We start from the raw sequence: 24,275 nt of genomic DNA, 5'->3' as shown, positions 1-24,275 counted from the left end.
TGCACCCACTGGCCCTTGTTCAGTATGGCAACAGTGCAAACTAAACTTGAGAGCAGGGCTTAAAAAGTCTCCCTTCAGGTGGAGGGGGGGGGCCTCATAGGGTGGCAACCAGTATAGCGCTTGCGTACACGCGCACACACACACACAAATTGTTGCAGGATCCGGCAGTGAAACAGGTCAAACAGTAGAAGCACGTAGGAAAAGTACCAGGATTTTGTCGACGTTTCACCACGACCGAGGCCGGTCCTCGGCAGAAACGCCAGTAACATTCTGGTATATTTTACTACGTGCGGTTATTTTGTGACCTATATATATATATATATATATATATATATATATATATATATATATATAGTGGTCCTGCCTTCGTCAGAGTGATTACTCTGATGAAGGCAGGACCACTAGCCGAAACGTTAGTAAAGTTATCTTTCGTGTGTGCCATACTAGGGCCTTCCTACATGATAAAATGTGATTCTACGTGACAGTCGATTACCTCACAACTCTCAAAGGCCACAGAAGTTGTGTTTGGGACGTTCACTTTTTCTTTACTTATTTGGCGCCGAGAAAGCAGCTTCAAGCAGGTGTAGTGAAGCCAAATTTATCTAGAATTACACAAATTGTTATGGGTGTTCAGCAAATAAATATAATATTATGAGTGTATTTCGGGCATTTATTTAATGTGCTGATTCAACAAAGCACTTAGAAATTGGCATTTTGGAAACTTTCTTTTTTTTTTTTCAACCATAACTCGGGAAGCAAAGGATTAAACATGGGTGATCTCAAAGCAAATAAGTCTAGCTGCAACACAGAACATTAGTTGCCTTGCTTCATTGACAACCTCAGGAACTACAATATATTTTATGATTTCACACCTACTTACCTACAAAAGTGGACAAAATGCATGCGTCTTTGGTATAACACAGCACTCATAACGCGGAGCTAAACGAATGGAAATTTACTGGTAACCCGAAGAAACCAACGTGAACCTTCACTAATTCACGAGCAGGTAGCTTCACACTCAAGTGGCTCATGGAACAGTATGCTGTGCCAAGAATCTTAGTCAAACAAGGGCGGTGACCATCATGTGCAGTGCCTCGGGGAAATGCATGCAGCAGTACGACAATACCTGTTTTCTTGTCTTTGCTCATGCCACATCAACCGATTAATCTTGATTAAATCATTACTCGAAAAATTGGAGAGTAAGAACTTCCCCGCAGATAGCACTACTGGTAATAAAATCACCTCCAGCGCTTGTCAAATGGATGCCGCAGTGCTACAGTTTACCTGCTGAGGGGGGGCCGAGCCCCTACTTAAAAAATAGAGGGGGGCCGGGCCCCCCTGAGCCCCCCCCCCCCCCCCCCCTGAGTTTAAGCACTGCTTGAAAGGCTTTCTTCTAGCCCAAGTCAGAGCATTTGGATCAGACTATTGAACTTCCAGGTTATTATTTTACATCCCTGAGTCTTCTCTGCTGTGGCATTTCCTGGAAATCTTCAATTAGCGTGTGATAATTGGCCTTTCCATGTTTATTTAATCCAGCTCATAATTCATTCTAAGGATGTTAATGCTTGTCTCGTTTTTGGAGCAGTTATCACCGCTTCATTTTCATGATGCTTTATTAGTATTTTAAGGTTTTTTTCTTTTCCAATTCACTAATTGGGCATTTTATTTTACCTTGCATTCTTTATTACTTCATACATAGTGATGTACAAATGCTGTAGCACAGGACTTATTGGCAAAATAATCTGACTTGCTCATTTTCATTGAAATTTGGAACTTTGTGCACAGATTTTGCCCCTTGATATGCCAAATGAGACCTTATCCAACCATATTGTTCTCAATTGGACATCTATTTCTCTTTCAAAGGAATATTATTTAAAATGTAGTTTGATGTGGACATATTATTAATAATGCAAGATGCTTTAGCATTCTGATTGAGCAGAGAGATGTATGTGTAGGTGTCTGCGTTTTCAGATAAATCCTGTAAAATCAAGACACTAGCTGACAAACATTTCATGGATTAGACTTATTGGAAGCACAGATGAGGAAGCATAAATCAGAGATGCTACAACCTGCTCTGAGGTGTTTCACCTTGGTGCTTTGTTGTTTGTGCTTGCCTTGCAACATGCATTGGTGCCAAATGCCAAGATTTCAGTGCTGATTGTTAGCTTGAGCATGAAAGAGAAGCTTCATGGGGCTGTTGGTGCTTATGACAAGCTGTTTTAACTCATACAATAGAGGATGGGGAGGAGAAAATTCAAGTGGCAGCACATTTCTTGGCATGTAATCAGTGTCACCTGTGTTATTCTGGATAATCCATGCTTGGTTCATTCATGTGTGCTACGTATGGTTTTTTGTGTATCTAGTATAAAATGCCAAAAGGTCACTCTCTATGTTGCAAACTGTCAGCAAAAAAAAAAAAAAGTGCTGCGATCACTGGTCACAGCTGCACGAAAAAATTCGCGCATATGCACCAGTATGCTCTGGCAGTTATCAAATTTCATGCAGCTATTGTTTTTCTTCACGTATGTACAGCGTAACACTTTTCAAAGCTTCAATTATGGGATAACAAAGAACTTCAAATAGCTGTACACTTCAAATGAACTGACTCTCCTTTTTTGTATAAAATAGATTCCAGTGATGCACTCTCCTATTTTGCACCAAAGTGAACTCAGGAAATGCAGAACTCTAGTTGTAATTGATGTGCAAACTTCACTGCCTTTTTAGTTGAAAGCAAAAATGTCCCATGGTGGCGAGTAGAATATAGCACTTTTTGATAAGGCTGAATAAACATGTTTAGTCGCTGGCCAGTGTTGGCATCATGAACATGTGAGTCTAATATTCCTGTACTCACAGCAGGGAGCTTACAGTTTGGTCCAAAAGATTACGTGGATCTGTATTTTCTGATGATTGCTTTCATTTTTCATTCTTTTAGCCCTTCATCATTGGCTCGGATGCTGCTGCGCCGCTGTCACTGCTGGAATTGGTCTTGCAGCATGCGATGCAGTGTCGTCTGAACCAAGTCCCAGCCAATGAAAAAAAGCAAAAAGAATTGAAAATGAAAATAATTGTCTCAAAATAGGGCTTGTGGCCAAACAGGACTTTTCTGCTTGCAAAATCGGCAATTAAATTAATTAGTTATTTAATAAATTGTTTTATCACATGATCAATCTTTCTTTTCTGCAGCCAATCCAGTGCAAGGCTGCAGTTGCCTGGGAACCTTCAAAGCCACTGACTATCGAGACTGTTGAAGTTGCCGTGCCAAAGGAGGGAGAAGTTCGAATCAAGGTGCTCTTTGACACTTTGTGTAGGCAAACATGCCTTTAAAGTAGAAGCCTTCTGCCCAGATATAATTCCTGTGCCCCGTTTGGTGGTAGGCAACCAGCCTATCATTGCGAATACCAGTCTGTCATATATGTGGCTGTAAGAAAAAAAGAAAAGCTTCATAGGGGAAACAAGCAGTAGTGATGGTCCTGCTAATATCAGGTATCAGCATTCCCATTTGCACTGTGCTAATTGCAAAATAAATGAAAGATAGTTTATGATAACTCGCATGGGTCTCTTGTCCACTACTTTATCTCAAGGACTTAGTGGTAGTTATCTTTAGAGCTTGGCGTCTCCATAGCAGAAACATTGGTTGTGTGCATTGTGATGTGCTCTTCATTAAGTAAACAGAGGATTTTTACGGTATCAGTGTTTGCAGTTTCTAAGGTCCTTTGTATGGTCTATGTTCATCTTAAGCAGTCAGTGCCTTTGCTTTTATAACTTTTGCGCTTGCCCTAGCAGTAAGATTGGAAATGTTAGTGTTGGGTGCAAAGAAATATCTTTCATTCCTTCACCATTAGTTATTGATGGGTGTGGTTATATTTTTTTTCGTTTGAACCAGACTAGATTCATGAGGGGAAATAATTTTGTGCTGAAGTACCAACAAACATCAATGCATTTCTGTATTACTGGCGTCAAATGAAACTAACTGTGGAGGGCATGGCTGAAGCATAACTGAAGGTATAGTGTGTGCCGTCAAGTCATCACCATCCAGGCACATCCGGCTTGACTGCGCTGTGCGATGATGATCCCACTATACTGCAGTATTTTCATTTATGTTCTGGTTCTCCTTTATTTGAAAGGGATAAAAGATGACTGTGCAGTGATGCTGACTGCGCAAACTGGACCACGTGCATCACTGCTCGCGTTTCATTTTACGCCGATAGCACATACGGTGTCGCCGTGGTATGCGATAATACTCGCCCTATACTGCGGTATTTTAGCTTTTTTTTTTTCTCACTTTCAAATAAAAGGGAACCAGAATAGGAGATGAAAATATTGCAGTACTATTGGGTAGCATCATCACGCAGTGCTGTCAAATTGGATGTGCGTGCTTGTCATTGGTGATGACTAGATGGCGCACACTATACATTCACTTATGATCCGGCCATGCACTTCGCTGTTTGCGTTTCATTTGAGGCTGATAGCACAAGCCTGCTTCATAATTTCTGTCAAGTCCATTGTGTTGCATTTTGAGAATTAAGTCCAGTTCAAAATATGTGTTTTGGTTGAAACATTATCATGCTATGAATAAGGCAATTTACTGTACTTGTAACATGGACAGTTATAACTGATAAGTGGTGGTGTACAGCCTCCCGCATTTTTAGCTATATCGCACAAGTGTCCATCACACGTCATTTAGCGCCTTTAAGCGGCGATAATCAGCGAGACCGGCAGAAGTACTTTCAAGTGCACTAAGCACTCTCCTGTGCAAGTGTCGTCTAATGCGATGTTCCTTTCAGGACAACCTACAACCATATTATAGTGTTCTCACGCATTGTAGCTAAAAATAAGGGAGGCTGTACATGCTTGCACCTGTGCATTTGATTTTTAGGGGATGCATTGAGCTTCCTTTCAGTAGTAGTAGTAGCTCTATATCTGCTTGAAGTGACTTCTATTATGTATATTTTCTTGCAAGGATTGTAATTTAATCGCGTTTGTGACTAATCTTCAAAAAGGTGGAAAATAACGATATAAGTGTATTTATTTTTTGAGGTTTATAAGTTTGACCTTATACTTGAAGTTTGACCTCGCACTTGAAGCCATTCTCTGAAGGCATGCCAAGAATGGCATCAACATGTTTTTGAATGAACTCTAGGTATAGTTGTGTTACCAGAGCATCACTGACTTGTAGCAGCTACAGTGTTATTAAGTATGAAAGGCTTTTAGCTCCTGTTGTCGGCGACCTTCAAGAGACCTTGAGCCAAAAGCCAGAGCCGTTATCCAGGCACTCAAGACGAGAACGAAACGAGAACATCCGGGCATAATTGGGAAAACAAAACGAGATCATCTGGGCAGTCAGTCAAAACTTAAGAAAATTCAGTCTCTGGCCCCAATCCATTGTACAGGACCGCTTTACATACGCTAGTTACTGCCCAAACAAGTTAGAAAAAGAAATATTGCTTCTGATTTATTCCTAACGTTTGTTCGCAATATCACTAAAGCTACAGCTTCTAGTATGCTGAAGTTTAATTTGCCATTTCCAGTAGCGACGTTCCAAGGTAGAAACAGTGCACCATACACTTGATTGTCATCATTTGGCACTGAGACAGGGTTGCCTGTACTCTTTTCAACGCCAGCGGTGCGTGAGTTCCACGGTGCAGGTTTTGCGCCGCCTCCTTCGAGAGATGGCGCCACGCTGCGTGACCAAGCCGGCAGCGTCCGGCGCACTGTGGATGGTTGTTTGGCCGAGACGAGACTTGCAACAAGGTTCAGTTAAAAACAGATTCATTTCGGCTCAGTAAGCTTTCAGGCCTGCATTGCGGCACCAGTCTGCTTTGCCGGTAGCCATTTCATGCTTGCATCTTGAATACGGGGGAGCCAGCATTTTTAATTTTTTTTGCAAAGAATGCTTTTTATTTAAAGCTAATTTTTTTTAGGCAGCTGTACGGGGAATATTTCATGCCTTAGTATGGCATATCTGGTTGAGTGTGGATGATATTTCATTGCTGCGAAAAGGCATTAGCACCATTTAGTGCTACTGAGCTAAATACAGTAATTTTGCATCATTACATTTTTTTTTCCTGATGTATTTTTGATATATTATGTAGTACATTTACCTCCCGTTAATTCGACCGTGATGGGATCGATGAAACTGGGCGAATTATTCGGCAGGTTGAATTAAACAAAAGAAAGAAAAGTGCGGCAGGTGTTACACTCTTGTAACACAAGAAGGTGAAAGCCTGCTGCACATTTCGTAATGCATTAAGTTATACAATCGGGGTTAGACTTCTTGCGAGACATAACAAGCCGCAATGGGAATTACACGTGTGGCACTAAGGTGACCTCCTGAATGCCACATATGAAAACTTAACGTAGTATCTGAAGTGCAGCATGTTAGTGTATGCACTAGGCCACATCTTTAGTCAGAGAGATGGCTGCGACGTGACTTGTGCAATCACGCACGCACTAGGCACACCTTTAGTAAGCCAGAACCATGGAGCAGCCGTGGCATCAGGGAAGTGTGCTCGTCTTGCACCTCGGAGGTCCGGGTTTGATTCCCACCCAGACCAAAATGTACCAAATTTTCTTTTCAAAGCCACTAATTTACTTTGTTTACAGGAACGTACCAAATTTTCTTTTCAAAGCCACTAATTTACTTTGTTTACAGGAACCTCCCTGAGAAATGTGCCGACAATCCGAGCATTCTTTACGGTGGCGGTCATTTTTCATCACGGCCCACTTTTGCCAAGGGCACGCCAAGGGCACCGCCAACATAGACACCTAAGGCTTTCGCCTTAAAAAGCGCTGAAACGCGCCGTTGATTCACTTGGCAGTATTTGCCTTTAAAGTTAGCTTCGCCACAATACAATCATGTTTGCGGTGAAGCATACCAAGCGAGGAAAGGTGCCACTGTTACGGCACATAGCACATCTTCATTAATTTATGCATGCACATGCGCCATCTCCAGTCACAGTACCAGCACCAAGACGCTTAATAAATTTACTGGCAGGCTTTCAGAGTTCTATATAGACCCCCACTCCTTTGTTGGCCCCAAACGTCCCCTCAACTTTTGGAGCTTTAAATCGTGCAAGCTTCCTTTTTGCTAGCTTTCCCAAAACACAGATGGTCTTTCTCTGCTTCTCGGTGCAGGGCACGTGCGTGCATGTATAATTAAGGAACGTGTACTAGGCCCCATTAATGGTCTTATATACGAGACATGTATGGTGGAAGAAACAAGGGCTCAAATTGCCACAGAAACGTCAGAAAGCGCTCTGAATTGCTGCCAGTAAGCCTGTTTAGTGTCTAGGTGCTCGTACTATGACCCCGTAGTCTTGGTATACTTCACTACATAACACGGCTGTATTGCGGCGAAGCTGACCAAGCAACTTCAAATTATTCTGTGAAGGCCAAATTAGATCAAAATAACGAAAACTTGAGCCCATAGAAATGTATGGGTGCCTGCCAGGTCCTTCGATTGGGATCGAATTAACCAGAGTCCAATTAACGAAAGTCTACTGTATTCGTTGATCATTTAGATTACTAGAAGATTCACTCATAATTTCCAAAACAAGGGGCCTGATCACGCACGCAGCTTGCTTTTCTGAACGTTTGGTTGTCCTCTCGCGATTCGTTGGTGCCGCACTTTCGTAAGCAGCCACCATTGCAGCGGGTCGGGACCACAGATTGCGCACATGTCGTGCTCCTGTCAATCGTTCGGAAACCGAACGTGTCATCTGCTAGGAGTGAAACGGGCGACGAGGTCATTCGCTTTGCTGTTCCCTTTGGAATGAATGGCTGTTGCGCTTGTAGCAGGCGGCGGCTCGTAGTGGTCACTCCTCTCGTCGTTTCGTTGTTGCTTGCCCAAACACGGTGGTTGGTGTCGTGGGATGCATTTTTCGATATGAAGATGTGTTCCAGCGCCACTTCTGTGACCGCTTGGTGAGCATTCTTGGTAGCCAGTGAGCCAGTGGCCTCAGGACGCAGAAGAAGGTCATTTGTGCTCTCCGGTTTTTCTGAGCTGGCAGTGTTCGAAGTCTTTAGGCAACTCGCTGTTGTTTTACTTTTTTCACCGTTGTTGCTCGGCCCAATACGTGCTTGCAGTTTACAAAGTTTCTTGAACGTTGTCGCCATTCTACAGGGTGTTTCACTTAACTTGGGCCAAACCTTATTAATATGCGATGCTACGTAGTTGGGCAGAGCGAAGGCAATGTTGTTTGCTGTCGCTTGGAGGTACTCAGGTTATTTTTTCCATTCTGCCTAATTAGATAATTAGTGCTAATTAAATAACTTCTCAATTATTAAATTAAAAGTGTAAATGAGAAGATTGTAGAGCTACATGATAAACTCCCAATACAGCTTTCTGTTGCTCAATAAGTGCTACATAAGTGTTTTTCCGAGCATTAAAGATGCCCATAAATACACGCAAAGTGCCTCGAGCGGCCAGTCATGCGGCAATTTTGCATGTATTCGCGGGCTTCTTTCACGCTCGGAAAAACACTTTTATGTAGCACGTATTAAGCAACAGAAAGTTGTATTGGGAGTTTTTCATGTTGCTCTACAATCTTGGAGGCCGTGGTCTAGGATTTGCATTATATCTGCTAATTACTAGGTGTCCCTGTTCTGCTAAAGGGCTATTTAAAGACGGCTGATAAAATTGGACAATTACCAACCCTGCAGCTTTGTCAAGATTGTTTCAGTAGTATGTGCTTCTCGGTTATAAACAATTTAACGAAAGTAAAATTTCGTTGCAGTCGGAACTTCAGATAGGTAGTCTGTGGGATTGAGTACCTCATGTAAATTCGCTGGGTAGATCAGGGAGAAAGTGAAAAAGTCCGCAAATGCTTTCAACACTTGTTCTCCTTTTTTGCTGCTTGCAACATTAGTTCATTTTATATGAAACACTTAGAGACCTCACAGAGGCAAGCCAAGCGAAGCATGAAATAAGATTCCAGTGGATACCTGGACATTGCAACATTCCTGGCAACACAGCAGCCGATGAAGCAGCACGACAAGCACAGCTCAAAGATGATGCGGCTTCGCTCCCAATATCAAAAAATGAATTACGCTGCATTATAAGGGCGTCTTTCAAAATATGTAGAAATGCGTGGTTTGACCAGAATTCTAAGAGCTCTGATCTGTACCATATCAATCCGCTTATTGAATTCAAATTTCCATTGTCATTAGACAGAAATATGGAAACCCTTATTCATCGATTAAGGCTAGGCACTGCCTACGTAAAACATTTCTTACATAGAATTGGCCGTGTGGAAACCCCCGAATGTGATTGTGGATTTTTAGATGAAGATATACATCACCTCCTTTTAGATTGCCCAAATCACAACACACCAAGACACCGACTTAAATCAACTCTAAAGACATTAGACCGCAGACCTTTCAGTTTAAGGAAACTTTTGGGCCCTTGGTCAACAACGGCTTTGCAAAAGAGCGCTTTAAAAGCATTAAAACTTTTCTCAAAGACAGCGGCATTGTTGGCCGTTATTAACGCTTATCATGTTCATTTTATTTCAACGTCGCTGTACATGTATATGTGTTTGTGGATTATGTTATGTTGACTATTTTGTTGTAACTACAGTAAAAGCTCGATGATACGATCACGGCTAATACGAATTTCCGGATGATACAAATTTTTCTGTGGTCCCGGCCGAGCCCCATTACTTTGCAACGTGCTAGAGAACGGTTGTTACGAATAGATTTTCAGCCTGCGTCGGTTGATACGAATAAACGCCGCCCCACCGACGGCCGCGAAAGAGAACAGCGCGCAGTCACGCGCTTTCTCTCCTTCTCTTTTGGTGCGGAGGCGCAGCGCCGGACAGCGCGGACTCTGCGACTGGGTGCGAAGAGTTTGAAGCGGTGGCGCTTTTGGTGCTTTTGTACTTCTCCTCCTTTTCTGCGAGCCGTCAGATGGAGTGGCTGCTGCACTTCGGGCCGTGTTCTTCGTGTTTGCGCCATTTTGCCTAGTCGCAGCGAGCTATGTCTCGCAAGCGGGAAGCACTCTCCTTTAAAGAGAAATTAGACATTCTTCGAAAGGTCGATGAGGATCCCAAGAGGAAGCGGACAGAGTTGGCTAAGGAGCTAGGCCTCGCAACGTCAACACTGAGCACAATTGTTGCACAGCGAGACTATCATGAAAAACGTGCTTTCGTTCAACGTCAACGCGAAGCAAGCGAATTCGAACGCGCTTATTTCGAACATACCGCGCACCGACAATGCTCTTAGCAGCGCGCCAAATCACGCGGCGGCGCCTCCGACTGGCATTGCTCCTACACCGCCATAGAGCAAAAGCTCAGGAGAGACCCCTCAATGCCGCGCGCGAAGGAACGGAAAAAAAAAAAAAAAAAACGCCGAGGAAATGACACCCTCTCTCAAATTGAAAGGTCGCCGTTTCTGCATCGCGCCAGGACAAGCGTGTACGTGCCGACTAGAGTGTTCTAGACAACCGTATTCTAGCACACAATAGTGCCGACGTTTCAGCCACGCGGATAAAATGGCAGTGAACCCTTCTCTATTTTCTAGTCACATGTTGACCTTGCACACGCTGCGGCAGCAGCGCAGAGGGAAGCAGCGGCGGAGGCACAGTCGGGCCAACGAAACTGCCACGCCCGCAAACGCTCGCTTCTCGATAACGGCAGAAAACGAAACTTCAGGGGGCGGCTAAAATAAGCTGGCGCCAGCACGGCGGCGGGCGCGCACGGAGTCGAAGGTGAGAGAGCTAGGAGGGAGTTGAGAGGGAGGGCGAGGGGAGCCACCGAAGCGGCGGAGTTGACGCGGCCAAATCCGCTTCCCTGCCGCCCTCCTCCCTCACCTTCGACGGTCTCCGCGCGGAACCCGTGTGGTGGCGCCGCCCGCTCGCTCCCTGAAGCTTTGTTTTCTGTTGTTATCGGGAAGCGACCGTTAGCCGGCGTGGGCAGTTTCGTGGCCCGCACTTGCTATGCGCTTGTGCGCCGCGATATTTCACGACTCTCACCGTTCGTGCATCGTGCTATGGTGCACGAATACTTCAAAAATACGTCCTTTTAATTCGAACAAATTTTCGGGCCCCTTCGAGTTCGAATTATCGAGATTCGACAGTAGTTTTAATTGTTTCGATGATACGAATTTCGGCTAATACGAATATTTTTCGTGACCCCGTGAGATTCGTATCATCGAGCTTTTACTGTATATGTGATAATGTATTTACACGATGTGTGCACCACCCGCTGATTAGAGACTGTATTGGTAGGTGATTTTATTATTTGTATTTTTGAGACTTTCTTCTTCAGTGCCGTGGAGTTATTCAACTTCTTCATTGATTTATCACATATTTTGTTTACGTTGTCGTGTTACTGTGAAAACGTTGCTTGAGAAGTTTTTTTGTTTTTTATTGTTCCAGTGCTTGTAGAGAAGGTTGTTTGGCATGTAATCTTGTATGTTGAACCCTGTATGTTGTAGGTTAGACCCATTCAAGAGCTAAGGAGTAGCTGGCACCTTATTTGTTCGTCAACATCTCCTTATGTCATATCAGTAATAAAAAAAGTTCATTTTAAAGGTTCAAAACAGTGCACACGGAACAAGAACAAAGGGCAGAAACACACTAGCCCTGACCTCTGTCCTTGTTTTGTCTGTGCTGTTTTGAGTCTTTAAACTGACTGTTAACCTTCTTGCTAGCTTTCATGTTTTCAGAGGAAGGGGCGAGCATTCACTGGTGCCAACATAATGGAACTCTCTCTCTGATGTATATTTTCAGCATCTATAGTTATGTCCCTTTGTTTTCACTTATGGCCTTTTTTCACCTGCCGCAGTGGCTCAGTGGCTAAGGCGTTTCGCTGCCGAGCACGAGGTCACAGGATCGAATCCTGGCTGCGGCGGCCGCATTTCGATGGAGGCGAAATACGAAAACGCCTGTGTGCTTGTGTTGTGAACCCCAGGTGGTCAAAAATTAATCTGGAGCCCTCCACTACGGCGTGCCTCATAATCAGAACTGGTTTTCGCACGTAAAAAGCCAGAAAAAAAGAATGGCCTGCTTTCTTTTCTTTTTTTTTCATTTCTTTCATTAGAAGTTTGCTCTCCCTTTTGTCTATTTTATTATCCTGCATCTTCTTCAATGGCGGCTGCGGGACGGTTCGGGTGTCCACTGTAAAACGAGACAGTTATAATGCCCATGGCCCTTTCTTTCCTTTCCCCCCTGTAGCCCTTCTCTGTAAATACAATAAATTATTCTACTTGCTTCTGAAAATTCCTTTGTGAATGACCCTTTTGAGTCTCCATTGTCCAGGTTCTGCACACGGGGGTCTGCCACACAGATGCTTACACTCTTGAGGGTTTGGATCCTGAAGGCATGTTTCCGTGCATCTTGGGCCATGAGGGAGGTGGCATTGTGGAGAGTGTTGGGCCTAATGTCAAGGGTTTCAAGCCAGGTAAGTTAGCAGGTCACTTATAACCTTACGAGCCTGTTGGGTTCTACTGTTCTAACCCCTTGTGTGGCATCTGACTTTTTAGCACTCTACGCATGTGTCATGTGTAAATGAATTTCACTGTAAATTACATTGTCGTGGTCAGCAGGTTTGCAGACAGCATAATTTCTTCATGCCCTTGGGTTATTTTTTTTTTCCTTTACTAATGTGGAACATACCAGCAGAGTTCTAGTAGAGAGAGAGAGGAAACTTTATTGGGAAAAGGCAAAAAAAAAAAAAAGGAAAATGTGGGTGGGAGCCCCTAGTCCAGGGCCCGACTGGCTTGAGCGGCTCGCTGGGCTTAGTCCAGGAGGGCCAGCTGACTGTCCTGTTCCTCGTCTGCAAGCCATGCCTCCCACAGAGTTCTAGTGTATTCAGAAATTGTTTTAAAGAGAGCGTGGCTAAGCCAGTATAGTTCCAAGGCCTTTGATTCAATGTTAAAAAATGGGCTGGAAAGAAGTTCAGCTGGTCAGTCTTTTTCTCCTGTGTTATAAAGGCACGACATTATTGATAATCGATCACACAACATTATTGATCATGAATCTTGTCTTGTACAAGGAATGGGAAAGTGCGAGCAGACAAATTCTGACTGCCAAGAACTGGGGGGCATCACAGCTGGAACAGGACATTCATCTAATAGTTCCATTGAAGCTGCTGCCACCGCAGACATAGTGGCAGCTCATAGAATGTAACACGTTTGTTGAAATCACTAAGCACGCTCCAGAGTTACACATACAAATGTACTTTTTACAGCTTCAGTCAAACTATATAATTACCTTGAATTTTACACAGATGCATTGAAGTCACATGCCAGTGTCTCTTATGCAGCAATAGGTCCAACGTTCTCAGAATCTGACGTCCTGCATCCAGAAACCAGCATCTTCACAGCAGAAGTGCAGTGATGGCGGCTGTGAAACGTATTTGGAAAACTAGGCTACAAAAAGCCGTTATATTCACAGGCTCCTTATGTGTCAAAGCTTTAAACACTATGAAAACATAATAACTACCTTTATTTTCTGCTATTCACAACTTGTGCATCTAAGCAACATGTGTATGTTGTACAGTTAAACCTGGATATAACGAAATTGACAAATTCCCGAAAAAATTCGTTATAAAGAGGATTTCGTTATATGCAGGTTCGGCACGAAAATTCGAAAAGGAAACGCTTACCGTATTTACTCAATTCTAACGCGCCTCAATTATAACGCGCACCCGTTTTTCGTTTTCGTCGAAGCACTCATCCTTGGAATGTCACACCAGGTACCGGATGCGTGGGCGCGTGTCGTTTCGCACAAGCGCGAGGCATCGGAAACGAAGAGCGAGCGTCACGATGGCGTCGTAGCGTCGTATAGTGTTACAGTAGAACCTCGCTGTTACGTTCCCGGGGGCTGCGTTTTCCCGGCTGTTACGTCATTTTCGACCGGTCCCGGCACAGCTCCCATAGAACACAATGCATTGGTAACCCGGCTGTTGCGTCGCAACTGTGGGACCGTTCCCGCATCATACGTTGCGAACTGCCACCCCGCGCCGGCCCGAGCGGCCATTTTGACTTTTCATGTAGCTTGGCTTGGTGGCTTGACGATGGCATTCGCCGCCCAAAGTGCCGGGGGCGACAACTATGACGTATTTTCGGTTTCCGCCAGCAAAAGTATGGCCCTTGAGATCCGTATTTGCTATATAAAGATGGTGTCTATGACGCGTAATGGCCCTAAAATTGGTTTTGGCTCGTAGATATTCCGTATAATTAGGGTACGGCCACGCTAGCGGCAAAAAACACGAGCGTCACGCCGCGAGCGGCAAGTTGCCGCGCGTCAGCACCTTGCCGCGAGGCCACCGTGGCACGCGCGTCTCGCTGCGCGGCAACGCGCGAGCAACACCGTGAGCGCTCGTTGTTTCATGCGAGAGACGACGATCGTCGATTGAAAACCCGGCGCGGACCGGCGGCGGTCCGGTTGTGATGGCTCCGTGACGTCACCCTCGTCGCTCTTGATTGGTTCTTCATTTCGCGGCACGCGGCATTTGCCGCTGAAATGGGTCTCGAACCCATTTCGCGCGGCACGCCGCAAGACCCCCGATTCCTGCCGCTTTTGCCGCGCGCGGCATGACGCGTTTTTGCCGCTAGCGTGACCGTCCAAGGGCGATAACGCAGTCGCCGCGCGCCGTCTGCTGTATGTGCGAGTGAAAACGTGCGAGGGGAGCCGACGACCGCGTCTAAATCTCGCGCGCGCAAGAAAAGCAGGGAGGAAGCGCGCCTTGTTTCGTTGCGCTTGAGGCGCCGGCGAGGGAGCGAGGGGGGAGGGATAGCGGGGCGGCGTTGTGCTGTACTCTGGCATCAACTGCGTACTTTGCGGTGGCGCGCGGTCGCGCAGGCCGTATCACAGAACACACGTACATGGCCGATCTGCGTTGGCGCAGAGTCTAGCAGTGTAGGTGCGTCGGCGGCTCGTAGCTTTGTGCGTGCTGTGTGTTCTCGGCGCTCAGTTTGCGTTGAAGCAATGGACAACCGCACGAAGGTCACTTCGCTCGCTTCTCCAGCGGCGCTTCCACACGCAGCCAGCGTTTGACAGTGCGCGTCCGCGCTCATCGAGTCTGATGTGCCACAGCGTGTACCAGCGCGTCGGCAACATCAACTGGAAAAGGAGAGAGTGCCGGCTTGGGCGGGCTAGGCCAGCTGCAGCAAGCGGCAGGATCAGATTTGAATGGAGGGGGAAAGGTCACGCCCGCAGCGGCAAGATCGCCGGGTCGAGGGATGCAGGGCCGCCTCGCACACGCACAAATGCACACGTGCGCTCGCTTTGCATTCCATTGCGCTGGAGAAGGTGCTTCCGGTTGCTGGTCGCGCAAAAATGACAAAATTTGGGGCGAAATCTCAAGATGGTCGGAGGGGGAAATTCGTTATATCAAGGGGGTCTCCCGCTGCCACTTCGTTACGTAGAGGTCTCAAATACATGTGCTTCTATGGAGTAACGGCGGGGAATAGAAAAACTTCGTTATATCCAGGAATTCGTTATATGGAGGTTCGTTATAAGCAGGTTTAACTGTATTTACAATGATTTACGAGAGCAGTGCTGCCAGAGACCAAGATGGTAACCAGCTCGTGCCAAGCCAAGCCTAGATGTCTGACTTCATCTTTCTTTGCGCCATGTCTCATAAGCACCTGTAGTGTTGCAACAATATGCTGGGTGCCTGGGCACAGAGGCATCAAGACCAGTGTTCTTGCAGGTCAAATGGCTACATCTGTAAAAACAAAATCTGGAAATCTGCCTACTCCCGTTACAGCCACACACTTGAAGCCAGTCTTACACAAAAAACTGAGGAGCTATTGGCAACACTTGTGGGACGTGGAAAAATTGAATAAGCTCCATGTAATTAAGCCACACTTAGGGAATTGGTCATCATTAACAAAGTCACAACTATATGATGTCTTGTGTCGATCGAGAATAGGGCACACATATGGTACCCATTCTTACCTTTTGACTGGCGCTAAACCTCAACTCTGTGGTAGATGTGGTGCGAGACTAACTGTCCTCCACGAGTTGCTGGAGTGCCTGGAAGCAGAAGCTGAACGGAAAAAGCACTTTCCTCAAGCGTACCAACAGCATATTCCCTTACATGCAGTATAGTTTATTGGCGAGAACCGTTGTTTGAGACCAAAGCAGTGCTTAACATTTAAAAAAATGTTGTTACATGTTATTAGCCCAAGAGATTCGTAGCACATTCTCTTTCTAGAGGGTGCTGCTGCAATAATAGTGGTTTGTAGTGCACGTACCTCCAGGTCCTTGTGCACAAAGCTCTGGTGAGTCTTTTGTGCTACTGACATTGAAATATTTTATTATATTATTCCTTTCTTGATTATCTCTTGTGGCCATTGCCTACATCACCAGTCATTGTCATTATTTTAGTACTTATATAATTTTAAATTAAGGCATGTTATAGTAGTTTACGCATCATGCAGCCAAGCGACTGTTTACTTCATGTTTTTAAATTTTGGCCAACCTTTTCTTTTCTTTAGACACCTTTCTAGACGAAGAGCGTAAATTTTTAGTTGCCTTTGTCATACCCAGACTGGCATGCGAAAACGAAACACTTTATCACTTTGCTAATCCGCCATTGAACGAGCTTAACGACCTAAAACTATCACATGCGTGACAAATAGTAACCTTTGAGTTCAGCAAAACACAGAAAAACCGATGTGCACCAGCTAAAGAGTCAAACCAAGACTGAAACGCTGCAGCATACCGTGACAACTGCGTAGTGTCACAGCCGCTCAAGACAAGGCATTGTCAAATGGAAGAAATCGATTTAGGTTGCAACACTTGTCAAACAACCAAGCAATACACAGCGTGTTTTTACAACCAGACCGTGACACGCAGTCCTTGTTCTTTTCTTGTTATCTGCTACATGGTGCCCTTCATGTACATAAGAGCCACTTAAGCTGATTGTTTGTTATCCAATTTCATCGGCACATGGCATGTTGAATCAGTACTGGCAGTCTGGAGGAGAGGAAGAGGGGAGAAGCACTAGCAAAGGCCTGTTTTGGAGAGGGAGAGCACAGTGGTGTGCTGTGCTCGCAGATTCGCTGCAAATGCATTGGCGAGTGGCGAATTTGGCGCTCCTGTGTGTCTTACTCCGTGGTCTGCTTGCACTTATGCATTTCTCTTACAATATGTGATGGCAGTGATAGAATTGGCAAGAAATAATGATTTTTTTTTTTTCACGTGTGTTGTTTTCACGTGTGTTGTTACATGTGTGTTGTTTTTGTAGCACAAACAGCTTCCTTGTTTCAGGAATGTTTGTGCTGGCTTGTATATTGTAGGTGAGCATTTCTAAATAATATGTTAGAAAAGGTTTCAATCGCCTTTCAGCTGATTCTTCAGGTGTTATTTTGGGCAGTTATAGGAGCAATGATAGATAAAGTACAGGCACTCCACACTTGAGTTAGTGATGCAGATGCCACAGTGCAAGACTATTCTTAGAATGCGAGGCCAGTGTGGGCTGCTATTTCTGCTTGTAGCTGTTGTCAAATGGGGCAGGCAATTCGAGCTGTGAATACATCTCGGTCGCTTTTTACGCTGTCATTAGGCTATTGTCACTTTTGTGTCGCCATAAAATCAAACCCGACTAGTCTTGCCATGTGCTACTGTTTCTCCTCATGAAGTCCATGCCTGACCTTGACTGAGTGTCAAGACACCAGAAGAGGAATTGATTTAGCTTCCTATATGCTTGTCCTGCTAACTTTTGTTTAATTTGTTTCAAGGGGTGATGAACATGCTATGTCAGTAATTTTCATTACCTTGCTTTTGATAATGGTTGTCATGCATACCGTATGTTTTAGTGTGAGGGCCGCACTTTGTTAGTTCAATCATGGTTTGAATTTTTGTGGTGCGACTGATACAGGAGTAAAAAATCAGCATATTGCTCCTGAGGGAAATTTCTTCCAGGTGCACATGGGAGGACGGTGTTGTAGATTGAGTGTTGGTTTTTTTCATGCTAAGGAAGTTGCCTGCTCACAAGCCATTTCATTGTAGCTTTTATATGTGCAGGCTTTTGTGCATGCCTCTCTATGCTAGGGCCTCCTTGCAATGTTTTGAATTCACTTCCAGGAGTAGGTTGTATGTCATAGTGGACTTCATTGAAAGGAGTTTAGACTGCATTTTGGGTGAAGCTTGGTCGCTATGTGAGAGACACTGTTGCAGCAAATTTTTCATTGTTGTATTTGTTTTGAAGCATGATAAATATTAATTTGACATGAATATACTTTCAATTAAAAATGAAACGAATCACAATTACGTTGACTTTCAGCACGGTCAGTGAAAATATGAAGGCATCATTTAAGCTCACATGTGCGCAATGTCATATACTGCATTGAGACTTGTGGCTCACAGCGGTTCACACCAGCATTGATGGAGTCACCTTATCCTCTTACTCTATGGGGGTGCCAACAGTGATAAGGCTCATCACACCGTGGTCGTTGAGCAAGCATGTGGCAACCGCAGTCTAATTTGAGCTTGAGAAAACAGTGCATGATAACATGTACCATGTACATGTGGAAAGCATTTGTTGCATTTGCACATTTGCAGCTTCAAGCAGAGACCAGCTTGGTGTGTAGTTGTTCACTGAGGGATTCTTTGAAGAGAATGTGCTAGGTGAAGTGGGGGTTTACAACATTTTGTCTGGGGGACGGGCAACCATGACCTCTGCCGCAGGAAAAGGCAAATGATTACCCCTGTGCAGAGAAAAATGGGAGCAAGCGGTGGTAAAATTGAAAATTATGGGGCTTAATGCCTTGAAAATGTAGAAAAGGGCTCCGGATTAATTTTATCCACCAGGAGTTCTGGTGCTCCTGAATATAAGTACACAGCTATTTTTGCATGTTGCTCCCATCGGAATGCAGCCTCTGTGGCTGGGTATTAAACCTGCAACCTTGTGGAGATGTTCACGTGGCCCCATCTGCTCGGGATCAAAGAGAGTCGTGCAAGGTTGGCGGGGTTTCATGTGACTTGCTCAGTGGTGCTCGGTAGCGCATCCACTTCTCGCTCACAGCCCTTAAGAAGTTCTTCTCTCCCAAACCGTCTGCCACGGATCTGCTTGCCAGACATGAGGCTTTAACATGCAAGGTTTATAGCCACATCAGGATGTGAAGGTTCCGACAAGCTCTTGGCTTCCGCAGAATGGCACATAAGTGACCCATACAATGGTGTTTACAGTATATACCTACATTTTAAGTTGAAAGTCGCTTTAGTGTCTCTTTAGTCAAATAAAGGTGCCTAATTTGTAGTAGAGAATGTTAATTTTGTCATGAGCAGAAACGTGCTTGTGCACATTGCTCATTTCTGATAGAGCAAAGAGAGTCTTATATCTCTTTATTGCAAAGCAGATATTTTTGCTGGTGTGCATATGGCTGCTGACATGCTACATACTTTGCATAGGAAAGAAATGGAATGGAAAGATTCCATTTCATTTCTCTGAAAATGTTACTATTTGTGGGCTAGTGCACTACTCAAAATCGTTTTTCTTTGGATGCCTTGCTTTTGTATGGCATATTGAACTCTGTTTACTGGACAATCCACAGTGCTAGTATGCATTGTGCAAAAAAAAAAAAAATTAAACAAGGAAGCTTGACAATATTTTGCAAACCATTTTGTGTGCACTCTTACAATGCCTAACACAGTTTGTATTTCATGCCTAACAGGGTGGCTGGTGTAAGTAAAGACCTCGAGTTCACCTTTCTTTCTAATTACCTTGTTTGATTATCTATTTATTTTAGCATAAATTTGTGTCTTGTACCTTCCAGGCGATCATGTTATTCCACTGTACATTCCCCAGTGCAAAGAGTGCAAGTTCTGCAAGCACCCCAAGACGAACTTGTGTTCCAAAATTAGGTGCGTTTGACTCTGCATGTAATCATGCTTTACAGCAATGTTGTTGTAAACTTGGCTTGTGAGGAAAATTTAGTAGCAGCCTTTGTATGTGTGATAAACATTGTTCTGGCCCTTGCACTTGGCTATAGTATAAGCTCTTATGAATTGCCATCTGCTGTGTATGTGAGCGTGTTGGCATCATGGCAAACCAGTGTAATGTGCTGTCTTCTGAGTCCGAGCTAGAGGAGTTGCGAACAGGAGTGCCTGCACTTTTTATTTCAAGTATACTTTGCTGTAAACATACGATGTTAGAGTAGGTTGGGGGTTTCGATAATGTGCACACTCTTGTAGAAAGCCATTTTGAACCTGTTATATCCAGAGGCTCTATTCCCGACACGCATGGCGGCTGCACGGCCGCCATTATCCGCCATCTTGACTATCTGATTGGCTGTCAAGAGGTCACGTGTTTTGAAATTTGTGCCGGGAAGCGGAACTTTTGCAAAATGCAATTTTGCGTTTTCATCAATATGACGAAATGTGACGTGGAGCTGCAAATTGTATCGACTAATTCTTTTTTAATGTTCTTCGCAGCTATATTGCGACTTTAGCACTTTAAAAAGAAAGTGGACGGTAGCGTGCAGAAACCTGTGCAATGCATCTGCAATTTCGCGAATATGTGGTGGCGTTCCAAGATAGCCGCTGTGTCAGCTTGTTGATTGGCTGAAGGGATATGTCGTGAGGAGCGTCACAAGAAGGGCCGTTTCGTAAACGTCAATTTGACGTTGCATGATGTTGCGCTGGGCTGCCATTGCAGAGATTTTCCGCCATAATTTGTGGTGCGACGTGCTGCGCGAATAATGCTAATGAGTGGCCATATGCAATGGCGGCAAAGAGGCATGCGTATCGCTATAGTGAACTAGATAGGGGTAGTGGGTCGAGGGCGATTCTTGCATCGAGGCCGTTTACACGGAAACTGGCAGGCGGCACTGCGGCTCCTTTTACCTGAACCGCAGCGCTTGCTCACCACGCACTCATCGGAAGAGTACGATTGGTCTGAAGCTTATGCTTCACTCCCGAATGCTTACATTGCCACAAAAGGAGAATAACAAGTTTTGTCTATAGTGAATAGACAGTTTTCGCTCGAAAGGTCCCAGCCATGGGATTTTAGGTATAAATCCGCCTACAAGAAAGTTTGCGGAACTACACATGGCTACTCAGAGTGAACGCGTGTACCAGTACATCGAGATGCGACCGCCGAGGCCATCATTGACAAATAAAGAAGAAAAAATAATCTTTGAGAGAATGCATAGAAGCATTTTATTCAGGGCAAATGCACTATTCGCAAAAGAGGCATCAAAGCAAAACCAGGCACCTATAGATCGTCCTACTCAGCTTAATGTGCTTAGCTCTCTATCGCCTGCACTTCTCGAACTGTTAACCCTTTGCGGTCCGTTGTCGGGCAGGGCCACGCAACACGGCCATAGCGGTCCGCTGTCGGGCACTGCCTGACAAAGGTGTTCGGGGGTTAAATTTCGCGGTTTTTCTCACTGCGATTCATGCGCATTCTTTGTATACATGATGTGCCATCTCTTGAGGGACAAATAAACTTTGTTTGTTGAAGTTTACTTCTCTTTGCACTAGAGTGCAGCACAATGTTCAGCACAATGTTCAGCACGGCTTCTGGATACCAGAGCGTTCTCACTTGAGCGCGGAACAGCACATTCGCGCGCAGTAAGCACGATGCGCCTTCTCTTGAGGGATAAGTAAACTTTGTTTGTTGAAGTTTACTTCTCTTTGCACTAGGGTGCAGCACAATGTTCAGCATGGCTTCTGGATACCAGAGCGTTCTCACTTGCGCACGGAACAGCACGTTCGCGCGGTTCGCTGAGAAGCATGACCACTTTTTCATCGCGTGCATTTTACGGTGGCGCATTTAGTGAAAGCTTCTAGAGGTTTCTATTGTCAATAGCTTTATTTTGAGGCGCACACAGCTGCAGAATCATGGTGATAAAGAACAGCGACACCTACAGTACCGCCGCAACCTCTTCCAATAGCTGGTGGGTGACGTGAGGGCTAAAGCCAAAAAACGGGGCCCGTCTGCGCGGAAGGATTGCGAGGAAAGGCTAGATGGGAGGAGCCATTTCTTCTACAAGCTCCCAGGCCGAAATAGCAAAGACTGTGCTGTTTGTAGCGATCGAAAAACAAACGGATGCAGGAGGGAAACTGTGTTTTTCTGCAAAACCTGCAGTAACAACACTGGCCTGCACCCAGAAACATGCTTCGAGCGGTATCACACGCTGCTCAAATATCGGTAGAGGAGTTGCCTGCAGAATGCAAAAGAAAAATTAAATATCCTATGAGTTTTTCGTCCACAGTTTGTGGTTTTCGTCGCGGCGCTATAATCTGGCAAAATAGTTTCGGAGTGGGACAGCCGGAAAGTGGGTAAAGGTTTCGGACTGCAAAGGGTTAAGACCTTCGACTAAGAAGTGCAGTCGCGTGGGGACATAAACAGAAACAATTCTCATGCTTGCTTCTTTCTTGTAAGCGTCGCATCCAACACCATTGGAGCAGAGGAAATTACTCTTTGGAAGATTCACAACATCGCAGATTCTGTTCATGTGTAGCTCTGAGACACTGAAGCATTCTGTAAATATGTTCTCAGGAGCTTCAATGAATGAGTACAAATCTTGTCAAGGAGGCAGAAGTCCACCCCACTCACACTGCTCATTCTACTCCAAGGGTAACAGGTTTGCTTTGGCTTCTGTTCGCCCGACGAGGAGGATGGGCTCACATGAACATCAGTTAAGTTTCAGGACGCACTTTCTTGCTACGTAGCCTGCTACGTAATATATTAGCCACGAATAACTCCTCTTCATTACTAAGGATGAGGGGTTAGCACGGGGCACTTCTACTGGTGCTAGATAGTCTTCCGCTTAATTCTGCTAACCTTTCTTGGGCGAGCAGCTCATCAGCACTGTTTGGAGTAATGTTGGGAGTTTTGCCGTCCACGCGAACTTGCAAAGAATGTGCTCCCTCCGGCACCTGCTTTGCCTCATCCATCAACTGTGACACACTTTCAGATACGAGTATCTTTCGTATGTACGCACGGCAAATCACTGCACCAGGGCTCTCGCTGTAATTCATCAGCACAGTCTTCTCAGCGCTGACAGCGTTTTTCTCTCTATCCAACGAAGCCAAAACATACCCAGCACCGTCATAGTTCGGAAATGTGTGCAGTGCCCAATGCTCAGTGGGTTTGGGAATGTCACTCAGCTAAATTAAGGCGCGATTTTCAGCATCATCACCTACAGTGTCACTGGTGTGCAGGTCGACTTCTTGTAGGCACTGCCTTTTTGTCTGGTCGCCATGTAGATGTAAGGCAGCACTTTTCCTCGTGGGCCGTTCGCGCGACGGAGTTTTCGAAAGGTACATGGGGAGATTAGGCAAATCTAATGCCAAAGAGCACCAGGACATGTCTTATAATTTTCCATAATTATGGGTTAAAAACAGGGATTTAAAATTGAGGCTGTATAGAGGCCTAAAATAGATCTATAGATATATTAGTGCGTCGATTCTAAAATAATTACTAAAATAAATATTGGACCTTAAATGCATTAAGTAGATGCGCACACGTTAAAACAATATGGGAAGTCAGAGTCCGTCACTGTACAATTCTTGGCTACGCGAGAAGTGCGAGGGCTCAGACATACTTTTGCACGTCAGATTGTACCTCATCTGTGAGGTAGAACCTGACGGTTAGGATGGCACAATATCTAGAAAAATTACTTCTACAAGATAATTAGGCACTCTCTTACTTAGCGCCAGTGTCGTGTTCTTCTTTGTGTCCTTGTCTACCCAGCGCTGTTATTTTCCTAAACATGAATTCCCACCAACTCGCCCAAGTTTATCTTCTAGTACTCTTACTTAAAGTTAAAAAGGGGTCGTCTGACAGGAATAACGAGGGATGGGAATGTATATGGTGTGAGTATAGAGTTCCCTAAAATGAGCCACTCGCTCTAGGTGAAGTTCAGGACAGTTGCCTTCGATCACATGTACGTAATCTCTGAGCATATATTCTCCTTCAAAATGAAGCTCGCACACGGTGTCAGTGACTTCCAGTGGCTTGTCCTTGCGGTGTAGATTCCGCTTCCACGTCAGGCGCATTTGTTCATCATCGGGGACATTGAACAGAGATAATTTGAGGGCATCTTTCGCTCTGCTATACCCATTCTTACAACAAGCAATAGTTCTTTCGCCGAGATCTCCTCGTCTCATATTGCACTAACTCGGCGCGCACACACCACCAACAAAATCACGCACGTGTACCTGCTATCTCTAAACACGCCGGGGCCTGTCCGAACGCACGCGACGGTGATGCGGCTTCAGGTGAAAGGCGCAGTGGCGCCACCAAGTGGTGCCCGAAGATTTATGTGCGTTGCGCCTCGCGGGCGCTGCTTCTCTTCGCTCTCCCTCGCTCCAC

At 45.0% G+C, this 24,275-nt stretch overlaps 1 protein-coding gene across 1 annotated transcript in view; it reads left to right on the top strand.

Moving 5' to 3' along the window:
* The window catches only part of LOC119436810 (alcohol dehydrogenase class-3), a 37,592-nt gene that overhangs the window by 1,771 nt on the left and 11,546 nt on the right, over positions 1–24,275 (top strand). The window contains exons 2-4 of the mRNA XM_037703798.1: positions 3,184–3,285; positions 12,257–12,398; positions 19,729–19,816. Coding sequence (XP_037559726.1) covers positions 3,184–3,285; positions 12,257–12,398; positions 19,729–19,816 — 332 coding nt within the window. The remainder of the gene's footprint in view (positions 1–3,183; positions 3,286–12,256; positions 12,399–19,728; positions 19,817–24,275) is intronic.

Source organism: Dermacentor silvarum, chromosome 1 (assembly GCF_013339745.2).
Source record: "Dermacentor silvarum isolate Dsil-2018 chromosome 1, BIME_Dsil_1.4, whole genome shotgun sequence".
Taxonomy (NCBI): Eukaryota; Metazoa; Arthropoda; class Arachnida; order Ixodida; family Ixodidae; genus Dermacentor; species Dermacentor silvarum.
Note: the sequence above shows the minus strand (reverse complement) of the source record. Positions and strands in the feature narration are given on the sequence as shown.